Source organism: Rhinoderma darwinii, chromosome 4 (assembly GCF_050947455.1).
Source record: "Rhinoderma darwinii isolate aRhiDar2 chromosome 4, aRhiDar2.hap1, whole genome shotgun sequence".
Taxonomy (NCBI): domain Eukaryota; kingdom Metazoa; phylum Chordata; class Amphibia; order Anura; family Rhinodermatidae; genus Rhinoderma; species Rhinoderma darwinii.
In genome coordinates this window covers 339,860,622-339,872,627 of record NC_134690.1, presented here as the reverse complement: position 1 = coordinate 339,872,627, position 12,006 = coordinate 339,860,622, and the positions used below count along the sequence as shown (strand labels likewise).

The following is a 12,006-nucleotide window of genomic DNA, read 5'->3' as shown; positions in this document are numbered from 1 at the left end:
TCCACCCCTCCCATGTACCTATTGTAGTCCAGGATGCAGTCTGGTTTGGGGGGTCTCTGTATTGGTACCTCGTACAGGTACATGTGTACTGGTGTGACATCTCTCTTGTCCTTGTACTTGACACACAATATGTTGCTGCTAGAATGTGTCCTGCTCTCACCACTTCTTGTTTGCCCAAGCCTTAGGGAGGCCTCTCAGATTTCTTCTAACAGTGCCGCATGCCGCAGGACTTCTGGAAGCGAGGCACTTGAAGAGTGGGACGCTGGTATAAAAATTATCCAGGTAGAGGTGGTAACCCTGGTCCAGCAGTGGGTGCACCTTATCCTGCACAATTTTTGCATTAACTCCCAGTTAGGGGGGGATTCTTGGGGCTGAATACTGGTGTTCTTTCCTTCATATATCCTAAATTTGTAGGTATACCCTGATGCACTCTCGCACAGCTTATACATCTTCACGCCATACCTTGCCCTCTTACCCGGCAGGTACTTGCGGAATTGAAGACTCCCTTTAAAATGTACCAAGGACTCATCAATAGAAAAATCACTTCGGGGGGGGGGGGGGTGTATGCTTGAGAAAACCGGCCACTGAAACGGTCAAAGCTGTGGCCATCTTAATGTGGGCACTGCTCATTATCAGTATAATGTAAGTAGCGAAGTATTGCCTAATTGTTTTTTTCCTTTTCTTAGGTTCTAGTTCAGTTCTGAAGTTGCTTTGATGGGCCTATATATTAGAAACCCCATTCAAACACCCCATTTTAGAAGCTAGACCCCTCAAAGTATTCACAACAGCATTTATAAAGTTGATGAACTTTAGGTGTTTCACTGGATTTTAGAGCAAAGTAGAGGTGAAATTTACATTTATTGTTTTTTTGTCAGAAAATCCTTTTTAGACCATTTTTTTCTATAACACAAAAGGTTTTACCAGAGAAACGCAACTTAATACTTATTGCCCAGATTCTGCAGTTTTGAGAAATATCCCACATGTGGCCCTAGTGCGGTAATGGACTGAAGCACCGGCCTCTGAAGCAAAGGAGCACCTAGTGGATTTTGAGGCCTCCTTTTTATTAGGCACCATGTCCGGTTTGAAGAGGTCTTTTGGTGCCAAAACAGTGGAAACCCCACAAAAGTGACCCCATTTTGGAAACTAGACCCCTTGAGGAATTAATTGTAGTTTTCATGGGGTGCATGCGGCTTTTTGATCAGTTTTTATTCTATTTTTAAGAGGCGTGGTGACTAAAAAACAGCAATTCTACTATTGTTTTTTTATTCTATTTTTTTTACAGCGTTCACCGTGCGCTATAAATGACATATTCACTTTATTCTGTGGGGCGATACGATTACGGCGATACCAGATGTTCATAGTTTTTTTTTATGTCTTATGGCGTTTGCACAATAAAATACTTTTTGTAAAAAATTATTTACTTTTTGTGTTGCCTTATTCTAAGAGCCATAACTTATTTATTTTTCCATCAAGAAAGCCGTGCGAGGACTTGTTTTTTGCATAACGAACTGTAGTTTCGATCAGCATCATTTTTAGGTACATGCAACATTTTGATCTCTTTTTATTCCATTTTTTTGGAGGTGAAGTGACCAAACAATTGTGATTCTGGTACGGTTTATTATTATTTACTTTTACGGCGTTCACCTCGCGGGATAAATAACAAAATAATTTTGTAGTTCAGGCCGTTACGGATGCGGCGATACCAATTATGTGTAGTTTATTTGTTTGTTCATATATTTTTATTAATAATAAAGGACTGATAAGGTAAAAGGGGGGATTTTTACTTTTATTACTTTTAAAACTTTTATTTTCTTATTTTTACACATCTTTTTTTGTACTTTTTTTTTAAACTTTATTACTTTTTCCCACTAGGGGACTTGAGGGCAGGAGGCCCTGATCGCAATTCTAATACACTGCACTACATGCGTAGTGCAGTGTATTAGAGCTGTCAGCAACTCACTGACAGCAAGCATAGTGGGTCCTGACTTCGTCAGGACCCACTAGGCTTCCATCGATGGCATAGCCGGACGCCATTGTTAGGTGTCCGGTTGCCATAGTCACCATCGCCGGCCACTATCGTGTAGCAGGCCGGCGATGGTAGCTTAAACCCTAAAAAGCTGCGATCGCTATTGAACGCAGTATTTTAAGGGGTTAATCAGCGGGGACACAGTTTTCGGTCCCCGCTGTAGGAGCTGCGGCAACTGCTGTACGAGACAGCAGCTGTCACAGCTCCTGCATGTGTCGGGATGATGGCCGAAATGGCCGTTACTCCCGCGACGTACTATTCCGTCGCTGAGCGCGAATGATACACTTAGCACGACGGAATAGTATGTCGCTGAGTGCGAAGGGGTTAAAATACAATGAATTCGTAATGTCTTCAGACTCTTTCAATTTTTTCACATTTTGTTATATTGAGGCCTTTTGTTAAAATAAAAAAAATTCAAGTTTGGTGGACAGTCATTTTCAGGTCTTTGCAGAGCTGTTCGATTGGTTCTTAAGTCGGGGCTCTGGCTGGGCCACTCAGGACATTCACAGAGTTGTCCCTAAGCCACTTTTGTGTTGTCTTGGCTGTGTGCTTAGTGTCATTGTCTTGTTGGAAGGTGAACCATCGGCCTAGTATGAGGTCCAGAGCAATCTGGATCAGGTTTTCATTAAGAATATCTCTGTACCAGCCGCAGTAAAACACTGCTACAGCGTGATGCTTCCACCACCATGCTCCACTGAGCAGTCCCTGGTTTCCTCCAGACATGATGCTTAGAAGCAAAAATTCAATCTTGGTTTCATCAGAACACAGAATCTTGTTTCTCAGTCTGAGTGTCCTCTTATGTGTTTTTTTGCAAACTCCAGGCGGCTTTCATGTGTCTTTTACTGAGGAGAAGCTACTTTCTGGTCACTCTGCCATAAAGCCCAGATTGGTGGAGTGCTGCAGTGATGGTTGACCTTCTGGAAGTTTCTCCCATCTGCACACAGGATCTTTGGTGCCCAGTCAGAGTGACCATTCGGTTCTTGGTCACCTCTCTTACCAAGACCTTCTTCCCCGATTACTTAATTTGGTGGGGCGACTCTAGGAAGTGTCCTGGTTGTTCCAAATGTCTTCCATTTAAGAATTATGGAAGCCACTGTGCTCTTGGGAATTTTCAGTGCAGCAGACATTTTTTTTCTACTCTTCTCCAGATCTATGCCTCCTCACAATCCTGTCTTTGAGCTCTACGAGCAGTTCTTTCCTCCTCAAGGCTTGGTTTTTGCTCTGATATGCATTGTCAGCTGTGAGACTCTATATAAACAGGGGTGTGTCTTTCCAAATCATGTCCAATCACATGAGCTTAGAACAGGTGTACTCCAATTAAGGTGTAGAAACATTTCAATGATGATCTAGAGAAATGGGAGACCCCCAGAGCTTAATTTCAAGTGTCATAGCAAAGGGTCTGAATACTTATGTCCATGTGAATTTAGAGTTTTTAATTTTTAATAATTCTGCAAAATGTTGAAAATTCTGTTTTCAGTTTGTCATAATGGGGTATTGACTGCAGAATGATGGGGGGAAAACTCTACATTTTTTTTTTTTTTAGCACAAGGTCTCAACATAACAAAATGTAAAAAGTGAAAGAGTCTGAAGACTTACCTGATAAAATGCAATGGACCAAAAAAAACAAAACCTCGTGAAAAGTGAAAAACAGCACACAAAAAAAGCTTTATTTGTAGTGTGTTTTATATTTCACTATTGGCTTTCAGCAAACATCTGGCCACAGAATTGGAAAAAAAAATTGTTGCTTTTCCTAAAAATGTTCGGTGTGAAACCACCCTAAGACCCATTCATTTCCATGGAGAGAAAGCATGTGTTAATAGGTTCTCGCCAGAGAGCCATGCTCTACACTTGAAATGGTGAACTTGTCCTATTCATCATAAGATTCATGGAATAGGATGTTCCAGCCCTCGAGCCCCCGCCAATGACTTTTATAACTTGTATAGTTGGCACAGCATAAAAGGAAATTGTGGAAAAATCATGTGCGATCATATGACACAGTGTAAAGATAAGTGAGCGAGCGCCTTTTTTGAAGTAGTCCACCTTGCATCTCCTCTGTAGTAGGATTCCTATCCTACTCCAAGACCACGCAAGGCTGGTGTAGGTAACACATGCCTTCCTAAGTTTTTAAAAAAGAAAAAAAACAACATTACATATATTTATTACTCTATCCATCGAAGGTAACAGATTTAATTTTGTAAATAAATAAAATTTATGTCTGTTGACACTGACTTTTTTTTATACTACAGTATAATGAAGTAAACGCATAGAGAACGCACAGACCTTTAACATTTAAAGTGCAATTTAAGACTAAAATGTTGGTATAGGCCCAGAGATGTATAAGGAGGAGATATTGATATATTGTCAATTTCCTAGAGATTGATGTTTGTGGAAAACAAGTATACTTGAATCTAGCAACCAATTGATGAATTACTTGGGGCTTAGAGACACAGTATAGTGTAAGCTTAATGTTTCTGTCCAGCTAAAATGTTTAATGAAAGACCTGCTCAAAAGGACTTATCCATCGGCAATCCTTATATTTTATAGAGGGTCATATATTACGAAGCCTTATATTATAAAGAGTGTCATACACTATGAAGTTTTATATTATAAAGAGGGTCATACACTATGAAGCCTTATATTATAAAGAGGGTCATATACTATGAAGCCTTATATTATAAAGAGGGTCATACACTATGAAGCCTTATATTATAAACAGGGTCATACACTATAAAGCCTTATATTATAAAGAGGGTCATACACTATGAATCCTTATATTATAAAAAGGGTCATACACTATAAAGCCTTATATTATAAAGAGGGTCATACTGTAAAGGATCTGCCAGACACAGCTTCTATGTCGACGCCCGTGGTTAATCAGTCTGCATCTGCTCCTAGGTCTGATAGAGTGACTCGATCTGCTACCACTCAGGCTGGTAGGCTGAGGAGTGGGAGAACCTATCACAGCCTGGCCAGACGGTTCTAGCTCCTGCCCTCGGTCTATTTATACCTTCATTTGCTTCTTGTCTTTGCCTGTGATTCTCTCTTGTTTCCTGGCTCTGCTGTTCCTGCTAATACTATTGACCTTTGCTTCATATCGACCCTGGCTTTACTGACTACGCTCCTGCTCTGCGTTTGGTACCTCGTACACTCCTGGTTTGACTCGGCTCGTTCACTACTCTTGTTGCTCACGGTGTTGCTGTGGGCAACTGCCCCATTTCCCTTAGCTTCTGTGTACCCTTGTCTGTTTGTCTGTCGTGCACATATTGAGCGTAGGGACCGTCGCCCAGTTGTACGCCGTCGCCTAGGATGGGCCGTGCAAGTAGGCAGGGACTGAGTGGCCGGGTAGATAAGGGCTCACCTGTCTGTCTCCCTACCCCGACATTACACATACACTATCAAGCCTTATATTATAAAGAGGGTCATACACTATCAAACCTTATATTATAAAGAGGGTCATACACTATGAAGCTTTATATTATAAAGAGGGTCATACACTATGAAGCTTTATCTTATAAAGAGGGTCATACACTATGAAGCCTTATATTATAAAGAGGGTCATACACTATGAAGCCTTATATTATAAAGAGGGTCATACACTATGAAGCTTTATCTTATAAAGAGGGTCATACACTATGAAGCCTTTTATTATAAAGAGGGTCATACACTATGAAGCCTTATATTATAAAGAGGGTCATACACTATGAAGCCTTATATTATAAAGAGGGTCATACACTATGAAGCCTTATATTATAAAGTGTTTCATACACTATGAAGCCTTATATTATAAAGAGGGTCATACACTATGAAGCTTTATATTATAAAGCGTTTCATAAACTATGAAGCCTTATATTATAAAGAGGGTCATACACTATGAAGCTTTATATTATAAAGAGGGTCATACACTATGAAGCCTTATATTATAAACAGGGTATACACTATGAAGCTTTATATTATAAAGAGGGTCATACACTATGAAGCTTTATATTATAAAGCGTTTCGTACACTATGAAGCCTTATATTATAAACAGGGTCATACACTATGAAGCTTTATATTATAAAGAGGGTCATACACTATGAAGCTTTATATTATAAAGAGGGTCATACTCCCTTCCCTCTTTTTTCAACCGTACTAACTAAGTAACTATGCAACTATTAAGTCTTATATAAGTACAAACAGTAACTTTTATCACAAGGACAAAGTTCTGATTATATTACAAGAAAAAATATTCAGAGTATAATAGAATGTAAAATGTGTTATATTTAGATGTAGCTGAACTGATTTTATCAGTATAGTAGAAGTAAGTGATAACACAATGTGAAATCTATTCCCAGATTGCAGGAATTCATTTCTTTAATCTAGAAATTAAAGAGAAAAATAGAGGAAAGGAAACATTTTAAAAGTGGGATCATCTCTTTCTAATCCCTTCTATCTTCAGATGGCAACTGACTTTGGGTCTAGATTATATAAAGGTCTTGCCTGTTCTCTCATTGCAAGAAGAGCAGTGAGGGAGGATTTCTTCTACAGCAGACTGCCCCCCAACCTCATATTGGCAGGATAGGAGTTCTGAGGCTGGGTTCACACGACCTATTTTCAGACGTAAACGAGGCGTATTATGCCTCGTTTTACGTCTGAAAATAGGGCTACAATACGTCGGCAAACATCTGCCCATTCATTTGTACTGTGCAGACGACCTGTAATTTACGCGTCGTCGTTTGACAGCTGTGAAACTACGACGCGTAAATTGACTGCCTCGGCAAAGAAGTGCAGGACACTTCTTTGCTACGTAATTTGAGCCGTTCTTCATTGAAGTCAATGAAGAGCAGTTCAAGATTACAAACGTCAAAGACGCCTCGCGTATTACGAGGAGGAGCTTTTACGTCTGAAATGAGGCAGCTGTTTTCTCCTGAAAACAATCTGTCTTTTCAGACGTAAAAGCCTCTCAACAGGATCAGGGAAGGGGAGAATATAATGTTTAGCGTTAATGCACACGATGCATATTACGTGTGGTCTTGCTGCGCGTATTTGCATACGGCAAAACCGCAGCGTAATACAGTACAAGCATCGGCAATGAAATTCCAGGGAATCTCATGTACACGCTACAGTATTTTCCCACACGCAAATTGACCCGCTGTGCGTATGCGAATTCTATCTCCCTAGTTCTGGAGAAATACACAGCAAAACCTGCACGATTTACACAGCAAAACGGCGCGATTTACGCAGCAAAACGTAAAACCCGCACCGAAAAATACATTAAAAAACGCACCTTCAGGTGCTTTTTTTCCTGCGAGTTTCTTGCCGTTTTCTGTGTTTTTGCTGAATATTTTCTGCAGCAAAATATGCAACGTGTGCATGTAGCCTCACTGCTACTGTTTAATCTTAACTATTTACATTTAGTCCCTTTAACTGAATGAGTTATCACGGTGCCCAAAATAAACACAAATTTGGCTCTGCAACATCGGAACATATATTTTATTTTAGTGAATAACATAACTATACAAATATTTTGGGCAAAATGTTTTACGTGCTATATTATAAATAAATATAGTAGCATATTGTCTATTATAGGTGCATGGAGAGGAAATGTTGCATTTATCAGCTGATCATTATATATATTCAAATCTTTGACAAGTTACATTACCATTTTGTACATAATACATGCCTTGGTAATCCGTGTGATCTCTAATAATTTAATAATAATAAAACAAGAGTTTTGTTAACTATACAACTCTTTACTTTCCATGCAAGTCTGTGTACAGAGGATCCCCGGTTAGTACACTTTTACTATAGTAACTGCAGTTCTTTAACAGCATCTTTATTCTATTATAAAAGATAAAGCCCAAACAAGTGTACAAGAAACATTGACCTACTTATAAGGGGTTATATGAATTTAGAAAAACATGGCTGCTTTCCTCTAGAAACAGTGCCACTCTTGGTCATGAGCTGTGTCTGGTATTGCATCTCAATAAAGTCCAATTCAAGCTGAGCTGCAATACGATACACTGGTCATGACAGGAGTGGTGTTGTTTATAGAGAAAAGCAGACATGTTTTTCTAAAAAATATATATAATATATATACATATATGTATTTTTTTTTAGACTGGCAGCATCTCTAATTATTGTCTTCTGCATGCAGTGTTTTTCAAGTTCATCTTTTTTCTGATTTTGTTTTATATGCTTTCATATTAATCATCATAGCAAGAATCTATCAATTAGTGTGTGTCTGTTTATCTGTGTCTGCCCTGTCTTTGGCCAAGTATACATGGGCATTCCGGCAACTCTGACATTACTGCATGGAGTTACTTAGTTATGAAGCAGACATTACCACAGTACTATAGAATCCAATTTGTTGGATATGTGTGATAATTTATGTTGCTTCATCCAACATTAGTGTCCAGGAAAAACTGGAACTATATAAAATTGTTCAATCACTCCATCAACATTAATGGCTGCAATATATACGTAGCTGAACAGGGTGTTCCCATCTTAGACATTTATGGCATATCCACAGGATATGCCATAAATGTCTAATAGATGCGGGTCCTAGCTCTGTGACTGGCACCTATATAAAAAATGGGGGTCACAGCAACCCCGTTTCATCTGGTGCGCTGGCTGCAGTTACCAGGCAGGGACTAGTGGAGAAGGGGCTATGTATTTGCCTGGCTCTCTACATTCTGTTGTATGGGAGTTACGGAAACAGCCGAGCAAGTTTCCCCCGTTTCTCCCATTAAACAGAATATAGAGAGCTGCCCCTCTCCACTTGTCCCCGCCTGGAATCTGTGGCCAGCTTTCGGGCTATGGAAAGCTTTGGTGCCTTTTTTTCCCCCTTAAATCTATCAACTTTGATTTTATCGGTATTAGGGCTAGATGAGGTGTCAGAGGCACACAGGATCCTCTGTAAGCCGAGGCATTAGAGGAGCTTACTGGCAGATTCAGCTGACAGTGGCGTTCTGCAGATTCTGTGTACAGTGGATACATGGGAACTGTAGCACTGAAATGGAGCAAAATCTTTAATTCAATTATATTATAAAAGTGAATAGTCTCCCAAAAAACATACATTTCATAAAAAAGGCACCAAATATTTCCATAGCCTTTAAACTGTATAGATTTTAAAATTTTTCATATATTTTTTCATTCTATTTGGATAGGGGTGTGTATACTTTTATTTATAATGCAGCTTTTACATCCTCTCCTGGCCTTTTTTTTTTTGCCATTTTTTTGCTTAAGACACTGATATTTTATGTCCTAAAGATAAATGTACTACGTTGCTGATGAAGGTGATGATTCACAATAGAGCCTGCAAGTGTTTATTTAAGTTGACTCCTTAAACAACAGTGTTAAAAAATGTCAAAATAATAATCAGTTTGGAGTCGGACATGTAAGGGGGCATTTATCGGTAGTGCAAATTGGGCTAAACTCATCAAAATAATGCATGTGGCATAATAAATTTGGCTAGGTATTTTTGTTACTTTTTATTATACCATACAAATATACCAATATTTGACGGAAAAAATAGTGGGCTCTCGTTACTTTGCTCCTTTTTATTTATTTTTTTAAAATCATAACTGTTTGAGGTAGGCAAAAGAGTGTTTGAAACACATAATAGATTTCGCACACACTACGTACAGCACACCACTTTTATGTGCAACTTATGACAGAAATCTGGTACATTTTGATTAGTTATCCCCACCAGTGTATATTGAAAATCTAACAGTTTTGCGGGGGGTGGGATTCAAATCATTGCATGTTGTAGTTTATTGAAGTGAGCTTTATATATTGTTTGCTTATGAAGCAAAAGCTTGAAGCCTGATTTTTTATTTAAAAATTCTCAAATCAAGGCATATTTGCGCCAAAATTTGTGACTTTTCTCGGCACACACCAAATTTGAAAAGCACTGAGAAAAGTAGGCGGGTTTACCAGAACTCGGCATTGTATTCACCTTTTTTCACAAATGTATTAATATTAAAGCTGGAAAATGGTGCAAATTTTGGCACAAATCTACACCTGATCATAACAGTCCAAAATGTACCAAATTTTCAAAGAGGCTCACACCATCTGATAAATCTGGAAAAATTCACTCCAACACACTTTCTTTTTAGACTGATGAATGAATCGCGAGTTTTAATAAATCTGCCCCTAAGGTCGGATTCACACAAGCGTGTTCGGTCCGTGATATACGGAACGTATGTCGGCAGTATTTCCCAGATCAAGCACACTGCAGGGAGCCGGGCTCCTAGCATCATAGTTATCTATGACGCTAGGAGTCCCTGCTTCGCTGCGGGAAAACTGTCTTGTACTGTAGTCATGTTTTCAGTACGGCACAGTAGTTCCGCGGAGAGGCATGGACACCTAGCGTCATAGATAACTATGATGCTAGGAGCCCGGCTCCCAGCAGTGTGTTCGGTCCGGGAAATACAGCCGACGTACGGACCGTATATCACGGACCAAACACGCTCCTGTGAATTCGGCCTATGTTTTTAGTATTGAATATAGAGTAAAAGATGACTATCTGGTTCTTTCAGCACTTTATGATGCACAACAACACCTACAGGCTGCACACATGAAGTAGTGGTTTTATCGAATATTGGAATTTGTAACATGTCATTATAACAAATAATTAAAACATTTAGAAAAAAAGTTAATGATTTGATCTAAAAGTCACTCAGGATCTATAAGCCGTCATAATTCCTGTGAGGTCCAAGATAAGATAAATTAGATACAACAACATTTTGTTTCTATCAAGAATTGAGTCAGGAAAAGGAATCAGCATGAATACAAATCTATACGAGAAGTCGTGAAAAGTTTATGTCAAAAATGTAAAAAATAAAAAAAATTATATGTATCTAGCCTTATTGGGAATAGAGTGCTGTAACCAATGTCTTCATGATGCATCTTTATTTTTGCAGATTAAATTGGTGAATATAAACTCAACAGATATAGCTGATGGAAGACCTTCCATTGTGCTTGGTTTGATTTGGACCATAATCCTATATTTTCAGGTAATTCCAAAGTTATAATCTGTATCTGCAGTAATCATACATACCAAATAAATTACATAATATTAGCATATTCTGAAATTCCATTTAAATGTGTTCTGTGCACTTAATTTCCACTTGTGGTTTATATATACATATATATATGTGTAGTACACAAAGGTACAGTATGGCCCCATAGACGTCAAGTACATAGTCATAATACACTTGAGGCCTTATTTTTTTTAAGTTCCTCTTTTTAAGTTGTTTTTTTGATATACAGAAGTCCTTTTGTTATTTCTCTAGAGTCCTTTCTAGTCTGACTGATTACTCTATAGATCTAAGAAATGAAATTATACGGTGCGGTTGAATAACAGATAAGAATAGAATTTATTGGAAAGCTTGATAAGAACATTTTTAATTTCTTTCTTACAGATTGAAGAATTAACCAGCAATCTACCCCAAATTCATTCACTGTCCAGTAGTACATCTTCTGTGGACAGTGTAGTGAGTTCTGAAACAGGCAGCCCCTCAACCAAAAGGAAAGTGGTTACTAAAATTCAAGGAAGTGCCAAAAAAGCCCTGCTGAGATGGGTGCAGTACACAGCGGCCAAGTAAGAGCAGTTTTTTTTAATATTGTTTTTTAGTTGTATTCTAAAGATAAAGCTCCATATGGGGCCACTTTAAACACTATATTAGGGAATGGCATTGCTAGCAGTTTCCTACTCACAACTGGAGCAAACTGAATTATAGAGCAGGGCATTAACAGGGAATTTTTGCTGTTCTAGTTTCAGAGGAACTACACTCTTTACAGCTCCAGTGTTCTCTGGAAGGGTAAGCTGAGTAAGGCTGGGTTCACACGACCTATTTTCAGACATAAACGAGGCGTATTATGCCTCGTTTTACGTCTGAAAATAAGGCTACAATACGTCGGCAAACATCTGCCCATTCATTTGAATGGGTTTGCCGACGTACTGTGCAGACAACCTGTCATTTACGCGTCGTCGTTT

The 12,006-nt window shown here is 38.8% G+C and overlaps 1 protein-coding gene across 1 annotated transcript in view; it reads left to right on the top strand.

Moving 5' to 3' along the window:
* SYNE1 (spectrin repeat containing nuclear envelope protein 1) overlaps positions 1–12,006 on the top strand; it is a 498,487-nt gene that overhangs the window by 142,703 nt on the left and 343,778 nt on the right. The window contains exons 6-8 of the mRNA XM_075862881.1: positions 7,773–7,793; positions 10,931–11,023; positions 11,432–11,610. Coding sequence (XP_075718996.1) covers positions 7,773–7,793; positions 10,931–11,023; positions 11,432–11,610 — 293 coding nt within the window. The remainder of the gene's footprint in view (positions 1–7,772; positions 7,794–10,930; positions 11,024–11,431; positions 11,611–12,006) is intronic.